This window comes from Erythrolamprus reginae, chromosome 1, assembly GCF_031021105.1.
Source record: "Erythrolamprus reginae isolate rEryReg1 chromosome 1, rEryReg1.hap1, whole genome shotgun sequence".
In the NCBI taxonomy this organism is placed as follows: Eukaryota; Metazoa; Chordata; class Lepidosauria; order Squamata; family Dipsadidae; genus Erythrolamprus; species Erythrolamprus reginae.
In genome coordinates, this window is record NC_091950.1 from 203,510,907 (window position 1) to 203,533,126 (window position 22,220).

At 37.3% G+C, this 22,220-nt stretch overlaps 1 protein-coding gene across 3 annotated transcripts in view; it reads right to left on the reverse strand.

Annotated features, from left to right (window-relative positions):
* Positions 1 to 1,357: 1,357 nt before the first annotated feature.
* CREB1 (cAMP responsive element binding protein 1) overlaps positions 1,358 to 22,220 on the reverse strand; it is a 52,989-nt gene continuing 32,126 nt past the window's right edge. For 2 of the 3 annotated variants that reach the window (XM_070731969.1, XM_070731968.1), the window contains exons 5-8: positions 21,660 to 21,802; positions 19,573 to 19,755; positions 11,127 to 11,277; positions 1,358 to 7,425 (exon numbers count right to left, since the gene is read on the reverse strand). In XM_070731969.1, the coding sequence (XP_070588070.1) occupies positions 7,281 to 7,425; positions 11,127 to 11,277; positions 19,573 to 19,755; positions 21,660 to 21,802 (622 nt within the window). In that variant the 3' untranslated portion in view covers positions 1,358 to 7,280. Of the gene's footprint in view, positions 7,426 to 11,126; positions 11,278 to 17,546; positions 17,711 to 19,572; positions 19,756 to 21,659; positions 21,803 to 22,220 lie in introns of those variants that run through there. The other variant, XM_070731970.1, reaches the window with a different exon arrangement.

Consider the following 22,220-nt stretch of genomic DNA (forward strand, 5'->3'; position numbering starts at 1 on the left):
AAAAAGAATCAGGTGAGCCATCGAAGAATAGCAATCTCTATTTTTGAAGAAATAACTGATAAGCTGTATATGGTCACAAGATTGTTTATCCATATTCAGTCCTTCTCTCTGTTTCAGTCAGTTGGCCAATTCATATAGGTTTCGCAGTAAGTAGGTGAAAGCAAAAGAAGACCAAGCTTTCTGAGACAACCCAAGAAAGGGATCTTGGGGTTTTGGTGGACAGCTCAATGAAGATGTCAACCCAGTGTGCAGCACCAGTAAGAAAAGCAAATTCCAGGCAGGATTCCCTTGGGTGCCATTTGTTGGGGGTCAAGGGAATGTGAGGGTTTTGCCTTCTCTTTCTGCTCAAGATCCCCATGGACAATGGTGGGCCATTGTGTGATACAGAATGCTGGACTCGATTGGCTTTGGCCTGATTCAACATGGCTCTTCTTATGTTCTTATGAAAATTATGTCCAGTGCAGAATTTTATGGATTTACATTTTTAGCACAGCACATTATATTTGTATATTTTAGGTTTAGGACATGGGTTCAGTTTATTGAGCATCCCATAATTGTTACTTTAATTAGAAAAGTTGGTATTTTCCCCTTGGGTAACAGAAATAATAAAGATATGATCCAGAATAGGGGTGTGTAAATTCCAACAGTCTGAGATTATACATTTCTGAGGGTTATTCTATTTTTTAAAAGCTAAACAGACATATACTGTATATGCATTGATACTCAAAATATATGCAAGTTCAAATAAAAATGGCAAGGAGTCAAAGGGAAGGAGGTGAAATGTGACATGGAAAGTACGGTATGTACAAGAAAGGGCAGCAGTGTGGCAGAGAAAGGACAGGGTGGCAAGTCATGTTAGCAAAGAAGATAGGGAGTTAAGCTGCAATTATAAAATAGCTACATAAGAGCAAAACATTTGGAGCTTTGTACATTGTGTGTCAATTGCATTTTTGTATTCCTGCTTGAAAAAATACATGCTTAATCTTTATATTTCAGTCTAAACTAATTTACAAACATTGGGGAAGTGATTCTATCGGCATGATGATGAACCTTTGGCATGCATGCCAGAGGTTGCATGAAGCGCCCCCTCTGTGAGCCATCGCCCCAGTTCAGCTCTGCCACACATGCATGTGTACCTCCCGCTAGCCAGTTTGTCTTTGGGTTTCTGCCATGCATGTGGGGGGGAGCATGTGCATGGGGCTGCTTGTGCATGCGACAAAAGTGTGCAGGGCACCATGCATGCATTTCATTTTGGGGGCTCAGGTATGCATATGCGCAGGCGCTCATTTTGGGCACTCAGTCCAGAAAAGGTTAGCCATCACTGTATTATCCCATCTGAAAAAAGAGACTTCAAAAGGATTTTTAAAGCAGGTTTATGTATCCATACATAGATGTGTAAAAAGAGTTTTATGACAGTTTATACCACAAACTTTACAGTAAGAAAAAAGCACTTTATGACAGTATTTCACAAATTCACAAATATCACTTTAATATACAAAGCAATTACTAGCTTCTGAAACACAAAGCAGTTAGTATGTACATAGTTAATAAAATGCAATATAACCCAGTACATTAAAATTAAAAAAATACAACTGGATAAATTACAAAATTAAAACTGGGATATTTCAAAATAATAAGGAATTTTCAAATTTAATTTAATCCATCTCCAGTTCATATTTCTCTGCCTAGTAATTTAATTCGCAATATAAACATTTTAAAAAGTTCAGTACCCTGTTTTTTTGCTGATTGTTTTGGATAAAGAATCAGTTACAGGGAGAATAAAATTTATTAAATAAAACTAGCACAGCTGTCCCCCTCCCATAATATTCTAAAGAAAGTTCACATTCATGTGAACTTGAGATTCAAACAGAACAATAAATTGAACAGAAGTTGCACAACTTTCCCATTCCTTAGTGCTTCTCAATTTAGAGCATTAAGTATACTTGAATAGTAAAATCTTAAATGGCATTAAAGATTCAATGTTTCATTTATTGTTTCACAAATAACCCCATGACCCAAAAATGAGGGGCACTTAGATAACATACAACTTATAGAAAGCATTTCAAAAGTATCCTTTAGTTTTTGTTATGAATTTGTCATTACAATCAACTTGTTTTATATTGGAACTCATTTTTCATGTCATTAATGCATCTGGCTAAGTCTGAGACTTACATAACAATGTGATAACAATACTCCCCTGAAGTACAGCAAAGACTTGTTTTGAAACACTTAGGCATGCACCCAACATTTTATTTGTTACATGATCAACAGGTCAATTAATAGATGGTATTCAAGTGAGGAGACTCCACAGATACATAAGAGTGTTAAAGTGCCCTGTTTTCATTGTGGGTTTAAAAGAAACCACATGTAAACACAGCTCAATTATGTTAAAATGCTGTCACTGAGAATGCACTACAATTCCAAAAATCTATGAGGTTTTTTTTCCAGACATATATTCTGAAACATAGTACTGATATAAACTGCTGACACATTCTTTATAGTTTAGCACTGCAGAAATAAATTATATATAACTATGCTACAAAGTAGCAATGTTAAAATATACAATAACCCTGAGAAAGTGGGCAAGCGAATGCAAAAAGCTGTATGTGGTTCCTTGCAGATGTAAGCAGCGGTGGGTTGCTCCCGATTTGGACCAATTCTATGAACCAGTACTGGTGGTGGGAGGCTTTACCCACCAGAAGCATCACACTTGCGAACCGGTAGCAAACTAATTTAGAACCCATTACTGGCAACAGCACACAATTATTCATAAGAACAATCCTGAATTAACCCCTAGAATTCCTAACTGTAGAGACAAATTTTTAAAAGGCTTGAAACAGCTGGTAAGAACCAATATCTGCAATACCAAAACCCCCCACTTGTACTTATATTATTTGTTTTGGGCTACAGTTGCATTTATAAAAAAATTACGTGAGACTGCAATATTTATACTTCAATTATAATTATTGACTATGTTTATGCTATATTCAAAATGAAAATTGCCATTACAAAGTTGTAAATTGTTAAAGTTTCAGCACCATTTCTTTATTTAACAGTCTAAGGTGGCTGTGCTTCTCAAAATATTCAGAACTCTTTGGGTGCTCAGGGGTATTGTACATGTATCAATAGGCATAACATCTGCAAACATGGATTCATGCAACACAAGAAATACCAAAGAATATTATAAACACTACATGTGGTAACTAATACAATCTCATCTCAATTGGCACTGGGAAATATTGTGCTTTTAAAAATATGTCTATTGCTCATTTCCTAGAATTTCTTTCTTTTTCAAATATTCTAACCATTAAACACTAGCCTTTCTTATTGGAGTCCCAATTTCAGATCTCAATCTTTGGTATTGCCTTGTGCAGATGCCTTTAAAAAACAGCTGTCTCTTAGGATTATTTTGAGAGTCCATTGAGTAACAACATCCAAGCATAAAGATATTAAGCCCACCATAAGCAGGAGCACATTAAAGTTACATTAATACACTCAGATGGATCTGTTGCTGAGCCACTCCTCTGCAGGCCTTAAGTGGAAAAATAAACACTTGCATCTTTCTGTAAAAAGAATATTTCCACACATCTAAACTGATGTCAGAAGTAGAAAGCATCTTTCTCATTTAACATGGTAGTTTTTAAAAAATGTACATGAACAAATATTCATCCTTGAAGCATTTCAAATGATACATATCCACAATAAAACATGTATCTGCTGATCATGTATTTCAGTTCTTAGTTATAATTATAATGAAAGCTCTCCTTTTTTATAAAATTATATAGTTGTCATTATGCAATTTTATAATTGCTTAGTTAGAACATGGTAGATTCCAGAACAGACATACTGTGCAATTACCAAAGGTATCTGAGCTTAAGTATATTTTCAAATTCTAGTTACAATGCTTTCCATTACTCAAGTGTAGGGTAAATTTATGCAAACAAAATATTGAGCAACCATTTTCTCTTTTGTTCCCTCCATATAACCCAAATGTTTTCCAATTGTTTTGTCTTAAATGAATAGCTGCCCAAGAGACAAAGCACAAAGTGAAGAACTTGGGAACAAGAGGAATTTTAAACAGTTGCTATCACTTCATAATTCACCATAATAACAAATACAAATTGCAGTGAAATAAAGTAACTGAAAATGGGTAAGTAAACAACAGGTACAACATATCAATAAGCGCCAGAATAATATTGTTGGGGTGTGTGTGGAAGAGAGAAGAAACAATAAGCATGTATCGGCAGGTGTACATGCTATTTTTCTGACCTCAATATACTATAATATTCAGCATTCCTGACTTAAAAGCTCTCAGAGCTATAGATTATATACTGTGTATATATATTTTATATATGTACATACTTTATACATAAACCTTTCCAAGAATATCTTTTAGAAGAACACCTCAGGCAATATTTGTACTGCCTGAATAATGTTTTTTTTCTTTTGTAAAATATAGAAACTGTACTTCAAATCAATTCTATGTAGGATGACTATAATGAAGGTAGCCCTTTCTATGCCAGTTGTTTTACTTAAATCTGTCAATAAACTCAACAAAAGTTTTGTTATGCAGCAAAGGGGCCAAGTGTATAACAGAGACTAACTATTCAATTAATCTATTAACTCAATAAATTAGTAATATACAAATCGAGGGTTGGTTTTTCAGTACTATCCCATTCATTTTGGCTGTTACTTGCAAAACACATATTGGAACCAACCTGCTCTATGTTTGGGATAATTAAAACATAATTCAAAGTATATATGGAATGCCAGATGCCTAAGTAACTCGGTACAGGATAAATAAAATGAACTGAAATGTGTTGTTATTGCTGGTGAAAAATCTCAGAATGTAAAATTTATATTTACTATAGAACCAGTACAATAGATTCTGTGATACTACAAGTGATCGAGATTTAGCCTCTTTCATACAGAACTTATAAAAGCTGTAAAGGCTATTTATCTACCCTGGCCCCAAATAGCCCGCTCAGCTGGTGGCTTAAATGCTAAAATACAATCATACCCAATAATTACAAATGATGTCAAAATAGTGGAAAGTTATGGTGGTTGCTTTTCCAGTACTTGTCTTTAAAATAAATCTTACATTATTGCATAATTTTTATACAAGTTAACCCATTTATGTGATCCCAAAACAGCCAGCTTAATGAGATACGTTTTCGAAATTATCCAAACAAAAAGATACCACATACCATGACAACAGTGTTACAAAAATAACTTCTGCAAAATTAGTGAGTTCATGATTCTACCATATTATCAGGGAAAAGAAAACAAATTTCACAATGCAGCCACAAATTGTGGATTTCAGCTCTCTATAGCATATATTCCCAAATCTTTGCTAAACCAAAGTACTTGTTTTTTAATGATACAATGAAAATTTCAGAATAGCAGCACTTAATTATTAATATATATGCTTTCATTCTGTTTCATCCAATTTATGAAAGATCACAATCCATGTATAAATTACTTACACAGATGTTCAGGTTTTTATTTTTCATGCCAGGAGGAGGAGAGGCAAGTTTGACTAGCAAATTAAAAGGAGTGGAAAATTTATCTTCCAAATCTAGAATTGGGTTTGACTTACTATATAAACAACGAAAAACTTTATCTGTTCCTATATAAAAATATTTTTTCACAGAAAATGCTTTTAAAAATGAAATAATCCCTATATATTATTATATTGTTAAATGCACCTGATAAATTCTCCCTAATATACCCTGGTATTTTATCTTTCAGAACATCTACAATTTAAGTTTATTTTAATAGCTTTGTGTGTGTATCTACATACATAAACATTAAAATAATGACTGAGTTTAGACAACTGTCTCCATGCAATCCCATTCTGACCCTAATGGATCCTCAGCTCCAATGAACTCCAGGATATATTTTTTCCACCAAAACAATTCTAATAGTTTCAAAAGATTTATGCTCATGGCTGCCAGATTCTTTTATTTGCTTCTTCAAAATCTGATTAAAATGTTTGCATATGGCAATTATATATATATAAAATACAAAATTATATATATATATATATATGTGTGTGTGTGTGTGTGTGTGTGTGTGTGTGTGTATGTATATATAATTAGAACCTTAAATTACAAGGCCTATTGATATTAGTCAGTTAAATGAATTGTAGACTGCATTAAATGTGTTTGATAAATGTGTCCTGTAGATAAATGTAACAGCATCTGAATATAAAATAGGTAGGATTTTAGCAAAAAAACCCACCACCTTTATCATATCTACACTATACATGCAGATGATGCAGCAGAGAATGAATTTACTTCTTTTTAAAGATATATCAAAGGAAAAGTCAAATGTTTGGAGAGGCGAAGTTCCAAAATTATTACTTGCATGATACAATTAGGACAGCTGTTAAGTTTTCTTTCCCCAAAGCTTGGGTTGTGCTAACTATACTTCTGTTACCTGGGATAATCTTGCTTTTGGATACAGAAAAAGGAAATAGTAGTGAATGTATTATTATGTTTCCCATCTTAAACATATACTGCTCTATTGCTTCCTATCAGTTCACAACCCAATCAAGTATAAAATGATAGTTGTCATTTGAATTTGAAGTCTGGCTACATAAAGTTTATTAAAACAACATAGAAAATAAGGGGTGTGTGTGTTGTTGTTGTACAAAAATTGGATTGGATTCATAATTGTCCCACTTGCCTCTTCCTTAATTTCTTCAGCTCACTCCTATTCCTCCATGGTTAGTATACCTGAAATGGACCTCCTTTGGCATTATCCCACCATATAGATGTTAATAGTACAACTGCTAACATATATTTGAAATTATGCAATAACTTGGCAACCACAGCAACATCAGTACACCATACCTCAATTATATATGGCCCATTGAGTATTTCAGGGCAAAGGTCCAGGTGATACTAAGGCATTCAGATAAGAGTATGCTGACTCTTGAAATTATTGTAAGAAACCTTCAACTCTTGTAACTTCACAAATGAAGATTATTATTTCTTGAAGAGGAAGTTTGCTTTTTCCTTCAGAATCAGGGTGTAATGTGATGAAATCGATTTCAGGAGTGGAAGAAGTGAAGGCAGATGTGCAACATTCACAGTTTAATGCCAAGTACAGATGAATCAGATTCCTTAGTTGCTTTCAGACAGTTGTGTATGTAGAAAAAAAAAGAAAAAAAAAAGAAAAAATGCTTAGAAAATAAAAAAAGTTTGTTTTGTCTGTTTGGCTATCACCAAACCAGTCTTTTTCCCCATTAACAAACAAAAAATGGAGAATTAAAATTAATCTGATTTGTGGCAATAGAGGTCCTTAAGTGCTTTTAATTCTTCAATTAATGTCTTGTTTTGGTTTTCAAGGACAGCTACTCTGTTTTCTAGACATTTGACGTATTCTTTTTTCTTCCTGCGGCACTCACGTGCTGCTTCCCTGTAGGCAAAATAAGAGAAAATATTCAAACTCAGGACTATTTTCAACATTCATGGCTGATTTTAACTTCAATAATGTTCTGCCGGCGTGTCTCAACCGCCCGTAATTACAGGGTAATTAGTCCAGGAAGACACACACCACACGATAAAAGGAAAACCCAAAAGTTTTTATAAACAGAAAAACAGAAACAGCTCCCTTTTTAAATGTCAAAGGGATTTTCTGGTACACACAAGGCACAGGTTGAATGCAATCCAATTGCTCACCCAATAACTGGGAAACTGAGTCCAATTCTAAAGTCCAGAGAGTCCACACACACAATCCTGAACAGCAAAAACCACGATCTTGACGAAACAATGAATCAGATAAACTGCCATGAGGCTAAAACACCAGGCTGCACTTTTATCTGTAGCACTAAATACAGCAGCCCCACCCGACCACAGGTGGCCTCATTTTCTCTTGTAATAATCATTCAGTTGTTGTCTCCTATGCATCACTCTACGCATGCGTGGATGTGTCATTAATTCTTGTTCAGAATCCAGGGATGATACAGATGACTGATCTCTTCCTGGGCTGTCTGCCAAACTCCCATCTTCCCTGTCACTCATGCTTCCTTGGTCAGAGGAGACTTCGTTGGCAGATTCTACTGGGAGCAAAACAGGCCTGAGGCATGTGGATGTCTCCCCCACATCCACCTCCACATTTCTTGGGGCAGGAGCTGGGCCAGAGCTAACCACAACAAATAACATAGTAATTTTAGAGCTAGAGTAAAAAGAGTTCTTCTTCCCATTCATATAAGCAGTAAATTACCACATTGAAAGGCTATAAGTTTAGAAACCATCAGGGATAAACAGGATAACAAGTACAGTGATCCCTCGAGTATCGTGAGGGTTACGTTCCAAGACCCCTCGCGATACTCGATTTTTCGCGATATAGTGGTGTGGAAGTAAAAACACCATCTGCGCATGCGCACCCTTTTTCCATGGCCGCGCATGCGCAGATGGTGGAGTTTGCGTGGGCAGCGGGGAAGACCCAGGGAAGGTTTCTTCAGCCGCCCAGCAGCTGATCTGCTCGGCAGCGCCGCAGCAGCGAGGAGCCGAAGATCGGGGTTTCCCCGCCGCCCACGCAAAGGGGAAACCCCGATCTTCGGCTCCTCGCTGCTGCGGCGCTGCCGAGCAGATCAGCTGCTGGGCGGCCGAAGAAACCTTCCCTGGGTCTTCCCCGCCGCCCACGCAAAGGGGAAACCCCGATCTTCGGCTCCTCGCTGCTGCCCGCCCGCCGCTCGCCCGCCGCTCGAGAGCAAGAGGGGGAGAGATAGAGAAAGAGAGAGAAGGAAAGAAAGAGATGAGAGAGGGAGGAAGAGAGTGTGAGAGAGGAAGAAGCAAGATAGAGAAAGAGAGAGAGAAAGAAAGATGAGAAAGGAAGAGAGTGACGTCATCGGGTGGGAAAAATCGCGATATAGCGTTTCGCGAAGATCGAGATCGCGAAAATCGAGAGATCACTGTATAACAACACATTCCATTACCAAATCTCTTGTTAGTATTCAGTAACTCTAATTCTCAAAGCATTAAAGCAACCATATTCTCTATAAGATTCAGTAAAATTACTTATATGGTTTTGTCTCTACATATTGTGCCCCATGACCCCATTAATATGCATTCTTCTGTTCTTGAGTTGTGATTTTCAGCATCAGCTGTGCTGCCTCTACAACCCAGGTTTACATTTCAGTAGAGACCAGGCAATGTTGCTGCTCTTGCACAGTTTAAAAATAGAATAGAAGAGAGTAGAGTAGAGTAGAGCAGAATAGAATTGAATAGCAGAATTGGAAGGAAACTTGGAGGTCTTCTAGTAGAACCCCTTGCTTTGGCAGGAAACCCTACCTCACTTCAGACAAATGGTTATCCAACATCTTCTTAAAAGCTTCCAAAGTTGGAGCATTCACAACTTCTGGAGGCAAGCTGTTCCATTGTTCTAACTGTCAGGAAATCTCTCCTTAGTTGCTTCTCTCCTTGATTAATTTCTAACAATTGATTCTTATCCTACCTTCAGGTGCTTTGGAGAGTAGCTTGACTACCTCTTCTTTGTAGCAACCTCTGAGATACTGGAACACTGCAATCATATCTCCCTTAGTCCTTCTTTTCATTAAACTAAACATGCCCAGTTCCTGCTACCATTCTTCATGTTTTAGCTTTCAGTCCTTTCAGCATCTTTGTTGCTCTTTGCACTCTTTCTAGAGTCTCAACATCTTTTTATATTATAATGATCAACACTGAATGCAGTATTCCAAGTGGAGCCTTATCAAGGCCTTATAAAGTAGTATTAACACTTCATGTGATCTTGATTTTATCCCTGTTTATGCAGCTTAGAACTGTGTTGGCTTTTTTGACAGCTGCTGCACACTGTTGGCTCATATTTAAATGGTTGTCCACTAGGACAACCTAAATGTAGAATCTTACTTTTTTCACCAATGAATTTCATTTTGTTAGATAGCGCCCAAGTCTGTCAAGATCCTTCTGTTATCTTGAGCCTATCTTCTGGAGGGTTGGCTATTCGTGCCAGTTTGATGTTTTCTGCAAATTTGATATGTTCCCCTTCTATCCCCTCGTGCAAGTCATTGATGAAAATGTTGAAGAGTACTGGACCAAAACACGAGCCTTGGGATTCTCCACTGCGTACTTTCCTCCATGTAGATGCAGTTCAATTGAGCACTACATGTTGAGTACGGTTGGGCAGCCAGTTACGAATCTATCTGGTGGTGATGCTGTCTAACCCTAATTTTTCTACTTTTCTAGTAGTAGGCCATGGTCTACTTTATCAAGTGCTTTACTCAAGTCCAAGTATAAGATACCAAAAATATTCCTCTGGTCCACTAATTTTGTCACTTTGTCAAAGAATGCAATAAGATTAGTCTGACACAATCTGTTTTTGACAAACTCATGTTGCCTTTTGGTTATTACTTTGTTTGCTTTTAGGTATTCTCTGATTCATTGCTTGATTACCTTTTCCAGAATCTTCTCTGGTATTGAGGTCAGGCTGATAGGTCTGTAGTTTCCTGGATCTATTCCCCACTCCCTATTTTTGAAGATCATTCAGGGCACTTTTTACAATTTTCTCTATGCAAGGGTGCATACATATACATACACTCCTAAGTAGCAGTTTAACTGCTTTTGCTTTGTCAGAATAGAACAATTTGCAGTTTACATTAGATTCATATCCGTCTTGTCTATACAGAAGCGGTATCTGGCACTGTAGGGCTTTATACGTCATAACCAACACTTTGACTTTTGCCTGGAGACCAATTGGCAACCAATGCAGCTTGCGGAGTGATGTTGAGATGTGGGCAGATCTTGGAAGCCCATGATAGCTCGCGTACCTGCATTTTACACTATTTGCAGTCTCTGAATGCTCTTCAAAGATAGCCCCATGTAGAGAGCAGTAGTTGAACCTTGAGGTGATAAGGGCTTGAGAAGTGACCTTCTGACAAGCAAGGTTAATGGGGAAACCAGATTCACTTAACAACTCTGGTAGTAACTTAACAACTACAGTGATTCACTTAACAACTGTGGCAGAAAAGGTCATAAAATGGGACAAAACTCACTTAACAATTGTCTCTCTTAGTAACAAAAATTTGGAGCTCAATTCTAGCTGTAAGTCAAGGACTACCTTTAAAAGTATTTTTGGCTATTACTGAATTATATACAAACCTATTCTTCATTAGACGGACTTCTCTTTTTCGTGCTGCTTCTTCTGCTGGTTGAGTGGGAAGAGCTGGGGAAGATGCCATGACAACACCGGGTGCAATGGTGCTCGTGGGTGCTGTGCGAATTTGGTAAGTCTGAACATCTCCTGAAGCAGCTAGAAAGAATGACAAAATGTTATATTTGACAGTACTAGAAGACAATTTTAAAAAAGATTTAAAAATCTTTCAATACTAATTGGCAGTTCTATTCTTCCATTCATGTAACTGGCATGACTGACTGCAACTCGTCACCGCAAATATACAAATATTCTGCTGTTCTATATTTATAGAAATAACACTGTTCTCAAGCATTTCTTTTTGCACTGAATATCCTCTTTGACTTATTTATTTATTCGATTTTTATGCCGCCCTTCTCCTTAGACTCAGGACGGCTTACAACATGTTAACAATAGCACTTTTTAACAGAGCCAGCATATTGCCACCACAATCCGGGTCCTCATTTTACCCACCTCGGAAGGATGGAAGGCTGAGACTTATGTCTCCTAACCTTCTTTGTTAGTTACTTTCTTTCCTGATCACTTTCCTTCTGAAACTACTAAAACAATATCTCCCCCTTCCTGTTCATATTCCTTGCTCAAATCACCTTTGAGATTCAAAGAATATTTTAGAATAGTGCATATGCTCTCAGTGTACATTAAAAAAAAGATACATTTGTCAAGAATAATGAGGTACAAAACAAGGATTGTCGTAGGGTTCAAATAAGCAATCAGGAAACAATCAATATTAATATAAATATTAAGGATACAAGCAACAGGTCATAAGTGGGAGGAGATGGGTGATAGGAATGAGAAGACTAGTAGTAATAGAGGGGTGTGTGGCCAAATGCCGCAGTGACATGGAGTTCCCCGCGCTCCGCAGGGGAATTCCCATATCCACGTCTCCTGGCAGATCTGGATCGGTCAGTACCAGACCAGAACCACCCTGGAAGGGTGGTGAAAATGTGGGATTCTATTGGAAATAAGGACTTGGAAAACAGGATGGCAAGGAATAAAAAAAACAAAACAGTGGAGAGGAGAAGAAATTGGAAGAGAAAGAACAGGTGGAAGAAGACATAATTACAGAGACAAAAGGAGAGAAGATTTTGTAAATAGACAGACCAATGGTCATATTGTATGTCATGATGATTACACTGGGCCAAACAGTGATAACGAAAGAATAGGGTGAAGATATAAATACTGGATATGGCGAATTTAAAAAGAAGAAAATAGGGACAATGAGGATTGAGGGAGAATTTACACAATTAGTATACAAAAGAAAGAAAAAAGAAGAGAGGAAAAGAAATTGAAGCTACAAAGGGACAAGAAAAAAAATGAGGAAGTCAAGAAAAAGAGAATCGAAATTTAAAGAAAATGGATGATTGTGATTTGATTTTACATAGTAGTGAAAAAGGGGATAGAGAGAAATAGGGCTGTTTTTTTAATGCAGCATGTCTATGACTATATTTGATTAGGATAATTAATATTGATAATGATGATGTATTTAAATATCTAAACATTTATTATAACTCACACTTACTTATATACATTTTTCTTTATTAAACATTTGATTTTGATAATACAAGAAGAAATAGAACTTTTACTACTTTTGTATAATTCTTTATATTTGACTATGATAAATTACTATTTATAGTGAATAAGATATAATTGTTTGATATAATTCGCTAAATGAATACTTAATGTGATAGATGGATAGATTTTGGTGCTGGACGATGCTTCGCCCCTAGCCCAGGTGAAAGTTTCCCCTCTCAACCTTTCATTACGTTTCCAGGAGAGCCAACTTGCACTTCTTAACCCCCCCCCCAACCTTTCGTTACGTTTCCAGGGCACCCAACTCACCTTTCTTACTGCCCCCCCCCACCTTTCGTTACTTTTCCAGGCATCCTGCTGTCATTTCTTCCTCCACAGGCTCCCTTTCCCTTCGTCTATAAGCACTCCACTAGCCTTGCTTTATCCACCCACCACCTGGGGCAGCTGCAGAGAGCTCCTCAGACACGCTGTTTTCTAGCAGATGGGATGGGGGGAGGGGGGAGACCCCACATGGGAAAGCCCGATTCCAGTTCTCTTTCGATCATCAGAGCCTGCAAACTTAAAATCGCTTGTTTTGGCTGCTGGGAGAGAAGCGAGATTTCGTAAGGCGAAAATGGTTTGTGAGAAGAGGCAAAAAAATCCTGAACGCCCGATTCATATCTTGAAAAGTTTGTATATAGAGGCGTTCGTAAGTAGAGGTACCACTGTACTATAAATGCATCAATTTACCCTGTATATATAAACAATGACATAGTTTACTGCTGTAAAGGTAAACCATAAAATCCATCCAGATTTTATAAATTTGTGGTTCCTGCCTCCTCTGACTCTTTTTCCTCATTTTCTAATAGGCCTCTAAATTCTATTTTTACTTTGTTTCTAATGTGGCAATTAAAGTATCCTTATTTTTTCAATATTCGGCAATTAATTATTTTAGCTACTTTAAATATTCTTATTTTTAAGCTTTGAGACATGTTGCTATAAATAAATGTAGAAAGTCTAATTCTGGGGACCATTCAATTCTTTAAGTGATAGTATCTCCTCAAACTTTTATATCAAGTTTTTTTTGATAACTTGTCCAATATTTGGAAGAATAATGATATTTTTTATTATTATTTTATTATTATTTATTATTTATTCTATTTTTCTGCCGCCCTTCTCCTTAGACTCAGGGTGGCTTTCAACATGTTAGCAATAGCACTTTTTAACAGAGCTAGGCTATTGCCCCCACAATCCGGGTCCTCATATACACAAGCTAATCTAACTGGAGCCAAGTGCCAGTGATCCCACCGGAGTTCTTGCACTGAAAACAAAGTTTAAGTCCGCAAGGAGTTGGGCGGCTTAAAGTTAATTAAATTAAATTAATCCATACAGTTTTCATAGCCAATCTGCCTTATGTATTTCCAAGACCAGTATCCTAAACTTCCTTTAAACTATGTGATAGATCTCCTGTCAGCTGTTACCTCACAGTTGCAACCATTCAATATCAACTTCCATTCAATATCAACTAGTGGGGGCTAGATGAGAAGGGGGATGCATCAAGGTTCAATGTATCTTTCCGAAAGTACCTTCAAGGTCAACCAGCTAGGAATGAAACACAGCTGCATACCAAACCTATAACTGAAGTGATTGCTCTGAAAAAAATATTGTTTGAACTTGATTAGAAAAAGACTTAGACTTGGGAATTTTGGTTCATAATTTTCAGTTCAGCTTTATTTTCTGGCTAGTAGAATTCGAGACCGAGCTATAAAGAACAAATTGGAATCACTCTACACTTTGCAAACACATTGATGTTCCTGGTTGTAAAAAATTATAAAATAGTACACCCTCATTTTGTTGGAGGGACTGAATATATGTATGTTGTCAGGTGGCGGGAGCACAATTCACCATGCACTGTTTTGTGTTGTGTATTTTTATATTATAAAAATCAATAAAAATTTATATTAAAAAAAGATTTTCAGTTCTGGCTATGCATTACTGTAGTTTACTTCTATACATTTCTCAACAAATGGGAGTTAAGGATCATTCTTAATTAGTGGTTCAAATAAGACAGGTCTCACATTGCCTATTTCTAATTGCAATAATAATCTATAGTTCTGGTAGTATAATTGCTTCAAAAACTGTTGCTATTAATAAAGCTGAAAAGAATTCAGGGAAAGTCTGAAATAAAGCTTTAAAGAAAAGATTAAAGAGATTATTTGCTAAGAGTTTAGAGGGAGGCAATATGAAATAGCCCAAATGAAATATCTAAACCAACTCAATTTCAACCCTATGATGCAAGCTATCAGTATAAATTGCTGGTAGAAATTATTTATCCCATTCCTAAACTGTCTACTTAAAAATGACAGAAAATTGTAAGAAATGAAGAAGCAAAGGCATATAGAGCATGGCTTCTGGAATTCTTTCCCTCTTTTCCAGAAATGGCCTCTCAATAACTTATGAATTTGTTTCCATCTATGTGTATAAGGAATATATATATATATCCCTGTTAACAGGAGATGTTCCTGAGGATTGGAGAATGGCCAGTGTTGTGCCTAGCCACAAGAAGGGCAGTAGAGAAGAAGCTGGTAACTACAGGCCAGTTAGCTTGACATCAGTTATAGTTAAAATGATGGAGACTCTACTCAAAAAGAGGATGAATCAGCATCTAAAAAACAGTAACTTATTGGACCCAAATCAGCATGGCTTTACTGAAGGCAAATCATCTCATTGATTTCTTTGACTATGTCACAAAGGTGTTGGATGAAGGTGGTGCCGTGGATATTGCCTATCTGGACTTCAGCAAAGCCTTTGATACTATTCCATATAAAGAGCTGATAGATAAATTAGTGAAGATTGGACTTAATCCCTGGATAGTTCAGTGGATTTGTAGCTGGCTGAAGTGTAGACATCAGAGAACTGTTGTTAATGGCGAATATTCTGAGCAGAGACAGGTAACAAGCAGTGTGCCACAAGGGTCTGTTCTGGGTCCTATTCTTTTTAATATGTTTGTGAGTGACATAGGGGAAGGTTTGGTAGGGAAAGTTTGCCTATAGGCTTGATATTCCTGGAGGGGTCTGTAATATGGTAAATGATTTAGCTATACTAGATAAGTGGTCAAAGCAATGGAAACTGCAGTTTAATGTTTCCAAATGTAAAATAATGCACTTCGGCAAAAGGAATCCTCAATCTGAGTATTGTATTGGGAGTTCTGTGTTAGCAAAAACTTCAGAAGAGAAGGATTTAGGGGTAGTGATTTCTGACAGTCTCAAAATGGGAGAGCAGTGTGGTCAGGCTGTAGGAAAAGCAAGTAGGATGCTTGGCTGCATAGCTAGAGGTATAGCAAACAGGAAGAGGGAGATTGTGATCCCGCTATATAGAGCGCTGGTGAGACCACATTTGGAATACTGTGTTCAGTTCTGGAGACCTCACCTACAAAAAAATATGGACAAAATTGAACGAGTCCAAAGACGGGCTACAAGAATGGTGGAAGGTATTAAGCATAAAATGTATCAGGAAAGAGTTAATGAACTCAATCTGTATAGTCTGGAGGACAGAAGGAAAAGGGGGGACATGATCAAAACATTTAAATATCTTAAAGGGTTAAATAAGGTTCAGGAGGGAAGTGTTTTTAATAGGAAAGTGAACACAAGAACAAGGGGGAAAGATCAAAAGCAACAGGAGAAAATATTATTTTACTGAAAGAGTAGTAGATCCTTGGAGCAAACTTCCAGAAGATGTGGTTGGTAAATCCACAGTAACTGAATTTAAACATGCCTGGGATAAACATATATCCATCCTAAGATAAAATACAGGAAATAGCATAAGGGCAGACTAGGTGGACCATGAGGTTTTTTTCTGCCGTCAATCTTCTCTGTTTCTATATTTGAAAAGCGTTTGGAAACTACAACTTGTGCAAAATGCAGCCACGCAAGCAGTCATGGGCTTGCCCAGACACGCACATATTTCTCCAACATTCTGCGGTCTGCATTGGCTGTCAATTGGTTTCCGGACTCAATTCAAAGTGTTGGTTATGACCTATAAAGCCCTACATGGCATGGGACCAGAATACCTGCCAGACTGCCTTCTGCCGCATGAATCCCAGTGACCGGTCAGGTCCCAGAGTCGGCTTTCTCCAGGTTCCGTCAACTAGACAATGTCACTTGGCGGGGCCTAGAGGAAGAGCCTTCTCTGTGGGGGCCATGGCCCTCTGGAATCAGCTCCCCCCAGAGATTCGTACTGCCCCCGCCCTCCTCACCTTCCATAAGAGTCTGAAGACTCATTTATGCCGCCAGGCCTGGGGCCATTAGAACCTTGCCCCCTGGCCAATGAATGTGTTGAGAGAATGTTGAATGAATGGAATGTTTTTTATGCTTTTTGGCATTTTAGATTCTTAATTAATTATCGTAATTGGATTCAAGATATTGTATACTATGTATTATATGTTGTGAGACGCCCTGAGTCCTCGGAGAGGGGTGGCATAGAAATCTAGTAAGTAAGTAAGTAAGTAAGTAAGTAAGTAAGTAAGTAAGTAAGTAAGTAAATGTTTGCATTTCTATTCTCTCTTAAGTTTATATATTTGTGTTAGAAGAAAAATATGTATGGTTATAGCTCTTGCTTGTTTCAGCTCTATTCCTCATACCCCAACAAATTTTATTTGAAGAACAACAGGAAAAGTCTCTCCTATTCTAGTAACAATTAACTTTGGTAATTACAATTTAACTAGTAACTTTAACAATTTCACAAATAAAAGAATGACCAACATAACAAATAAATAAATAAATAAATAAAGCATCAACTGTCAGGGTCCCAAATAGTATTGGAAATTAAATCAGAATCCAAGGCAAAGGATTCCTCAAAGTTCCAATTTATTAGCAGATCCATGTTGGCACATCTGGGAGAAATCTGAATCTGAAGTCTCAGGGGTTTCTCCTCCCAGTTGAAAGTTCAAGCCCTTGTTCCTACACTCCCAAGTCCATCACAATGACCAATCTTCATTTGCCAACTTGGAAACACCTCCCATCTCCTTCACAGAAGTAAAAAGACAAAGGATGACTTTGACCATCTGGAAGGAATTTGTTATGGCTACATGCAGACATCCCGCATACAAATATGCCTCCCAAATACCCAGAGCTACAGTGGGGGTAAAATATTTAGTCAAACACCAATTGTGCAAGTTTATTATTTATTTATTTATTATTTAGATTTGTATGCCGCCCCTCTCCGCGAACTCGGGGCGGCATACAAGTTCTTCCACTTAAAAGGATGAGAGAGGCCTGTAATTGACATCATAAGTAGACCTCAACTATGAGAGACAACATGAGAAAATACATCCAGTAAATCACATTGTCTGATTTTTAACGAATTTATTTCCAAATTATGGTGGAAAATAAGTATTTGGTCAATAATAAAAGTTTATCTCAATACTTTGTTATACAGTATATCCTTTGTTGGCAATGACAGAAGTCAAACATTTTCTGTAAGTCTTCACAAGTTTAGCACACACTGTTGCCCATTCCTCCATGCAGATCTCCTCAAGAGCAGTGATGTTTTGGGGCTGTCGCTGGGCAACACGGATTTTCAACTCCCTCCAAAGGTTTTCTATAGAGTTGAGATCTGGAGACTAGCTAGGCCACTCCAGGACTTTAAAATGCTTCTTATGAAGCCATTCCTTTGTTGCCCTGGCGGTGTATTTGGAATCATTGTCATGCTGAAAGATCCAGCCATGTTTCATCTTCAGTGCCCTTGCTGATGGAAGGTGGGTTGCACTCAAAATCTCACAATACATGGCCCCATTTATTCTTTCACGGATCAGTTGTCCTGGTCATTCTGCAGAGAAACCGCCCAAAACATGATGTTGCCACCCCCATGCTTCACAGTAGGTATGGTGTTCTTTGGATGCAACTCAGCATTCTTTCTCCTCCAAACACGACAAGTTGTGTTTCTACCAAACAGTTCTACTTTGGTTTCATCTGACCATATGGCATTCTCCCAATACTCTTCTGGATTATCCAAATGCTCTCTAGCAAACTTCAGACGGGCCCGGACATGTACTGGCTTAGGCAGGGGGACACATCTGGCATTGCAGGATCTTGAGTCCCTGGCAGCGTAGTGTGTTACTGATGGTAGCCTTTGTTACGTTGGTCCCAGCTCTCTGCAGGTCATTCACTAGGTTCCCCTGTGTGGTTCTGGGATTTTTGCTCACCGTTCTTGTGATCACTTTGACCCTATGGGGTGAGATCTTGCACGGAGCCCCAGATTGAGGGAGATTATCAGTATGTCTTCCATTTTCTAATTATTGCTCCCAGAGTTGATTTCTTCACACCAATCTGCTTGCCTATTGCAGATTCAGTCTTCCCAGCCTGGTACAATTTTGTTTCTGGTGTCCTTTGATAGCTCTTTGGTATTCACCCTAGTGGAGTTTGGAGTGTGACGGTTTGAGGTTCTGGACAGGTGTCTTTTATACTGATAGCAAATTCAAACAGGTGCCATTACTACAGGTAATGAGTGGAGGACACAGGAACCTCTTAAAGAAGAAGTTACAGGTCTGTGAGAGCCAGAAATCTTGTTTGTTTGTAGGTGACCAAATACTTATTTTCCACCATAATTTTCAAAGAAATTCATTAAAAATCAGACAATGTGATTTTCTGGATGTGTTTTCTCATGTTGTCTCTCATGGTTGAGGTCTACGTATGATGTCAATTACAGGCCTCTCTCATCTTTTCAAGTGGGAGAACTTGCACAACTGGTGTCTGACTAAATAACTTTTTCTCCCACTGTAAAATACATTTTAAAATAACAAAGTGTGGCAAGTCAAAGGCCCTAACTAAAATGTCTTCGGCCTGACATCAACTTTGAGTAAGTCAGTTAAGAATGTCCTTATCCTACCTTGTACCACTACTTGGTTGCTGGGTACCAGAATTTGTTGTCCATCAGTAGTCTGTGCATATTGTAAAATGGTGGTACCCGGCTGGGTTGCAGCTGCATTGGTCATAGTTAGAGTCTGTAGGCCCTGGACTCCATCCGTGCCATTGTTTGCTAATTGGATTGCACCTCCCTGGGTGATAGCAACTGGAAACAGGGAAAAAGCAGATAAACAATTCAGATATTAGGAACATTGTGAATAATCTGAAAAATAAGATTTCTGTTTCCTGTGATTATATTATGACTCTGAATATATTTTATTCATTACAGATATTAACACAGATGTTATCTTGAGGCAGCAATTTCAATAAGTGATAGATAAGGCAATGTTTTTCTTAAACCTGTCATGGCAGAACAGCTGAAGCATTGCCTACCCCCAAAATCATTAATAGAGTATACTAGTGTACTTCTGAAGAGATACTGGATTTTATTTACCTTGTAGGAAAGTGTAATTTATTATATGAATTTTGCAAGATGTGATTTTTAAAAGATTTTTTAATTCAATCAATCAATCAATCCAGATGCTAGTAGCACGTAATAACAATATGCATTTATTTTGTGACTCCTTGGTTTTTGAAAAGTATATGTAATTTGTAAAAAAAAACCCCAAAAAACTAGTGATCTTATATTGCTGATGATTAATAAATAAAAATTAGCAATTTGTTTCTGGTAACCGAACTCTATTCATACCAATGGTCTGGTGGTTAAGACCCCAGGCTAGAAAGTGGGAGACTGTGAGTTCAGTTCCCATCTTAGCTATGAAAGCCACTTGGATGACTTTGGCCCACTTATTCTCTTTCAACCCAACACCTCTCACAGGACTGCTGTTGTGAGAAAAATAGGAGAGGGTAGATGCGTTTGTTATTTTCGCCATTTGGAGTTATCTTTATTTTTACAACAAATAAAAATAGGATAGAAATAAAATAGATAAATAATGGTTTCCCCTCTATCTTATATATTTTGTTCTTACATATTTTTATCAGTTTTATCCTTCATCAGTTGCTCTCTTTGTTGCCTCTGTGTTAGTTTCTGTTGCTCTTCACATTCAATAACTGTTCTTAATTTTTTTCAGTACTTATTTCTGTATCCACTTTCATGAAGCTCCTCAGTCTGCTACACCTCAGACTGCAACAAAAATACCATTCACACATGGTCCCTCATTCAATGCTGCCAGCATCAATTCCTCAGCTCCACCACATATATACCAACCCATTCTTGCAGACAATACCTGCATGCACAGCATTGTCATATTGATGATGGATATCAGCAACACCAGTCCCTAAAAGAAAATCAGGACCACACTGGGGACCAGAGCAAATAATAATCATATAACTCTATGTCCTTCATCCACCCTCCCAGCTTTGATCACTGAATATGTAAGGGTGATTTCACATGGCAATGCTTCTGTCATGAGATAAACTAGAACATGATTTCGTGCAGTAACTATTGTTTAGCAAAGAATTCTGTAAAATAATCATTCTCAATATGAATGAAATGCAACATTTCACTGCCTGAAAACTTTTCAACTGTTGGTGTAAATTGGTCCTCAATGCCAAGGTCATGTGTGAATAGGTGAAGATTATTCTATCCTTTACAGTGAAGTGGGTCATGAAATACCTACAGGGAAAATAATGGGATTGAACTATACCCACAGCATTAAGAAGGACACTAGAAGACATGTTAATTTTCTAAGGTATCTTTAATAAAAAAAAATGCATAACTAAGTTTCATTTGCCCTGCTCCTTTGCTGATATGCCACATTTGTATGTCATTGGTTTGTTTAAAAACAAATGTTTTGTTTTGCCAGTGATCAGTGGACATATTGTTAAGTAACAGCATGACTGCACAAACATTTCTCTTTGGTTCTCATAATCCTTTGGTATATTGTATCAGATGTGACACAATTTCAAAATCTAAAAGTGACAAATATGGAGCTCCAAACATTTTTCAGAGGGGAAATTATAATTTGCATACTAGATTGCATTTTTGATGTTTAAGACTTTATACACTTTTCCTTTCTTATTATTGTATAAGAAACAGAGATCACATACTGTATTGCCCACTGCTTGTTTGATAAATTGGAGCTGGCACAGTGACAGTAGTAATAGCAGGTGCTGTTGCTTCCTCTTCAGATTTTTCTTCTTCAATCCTTGGCACTCCTGGAGCATCTGAGGACAAATCATTCAGTATTTTCCTAAAAAGAAATAATGTTGGAGAGATCTTAACCAATCCAGTAACTACCAGGTTTATAATAATCTCACAATACATGCAACAAAAGACTTGTACAGAAACCTGAGAGTACTGTGAATCCAACCTAATCATGGTCAACTATATTTTTCTTGGAAGTTTAGCATGAAAGGAATTGTATTTCTGCTCTTTCAAGAATTCAGATATACACAGCCTCCAAATCAAAAGACAATCTATAACATACCTGTTCTCTTATTCATGAGTTGTTAACAGCACTGAAATTTAAAAACATATTATGTACTATGATAAACGTTTCTTTTGTCTTCCAAATCAACTACTCACTGCAATTTGTACTATACTTCTCTCCCCTTACATCCCACATTTTTAGTACTTTTTACTAAGTACTAAGTACTTTAGTATGTCAA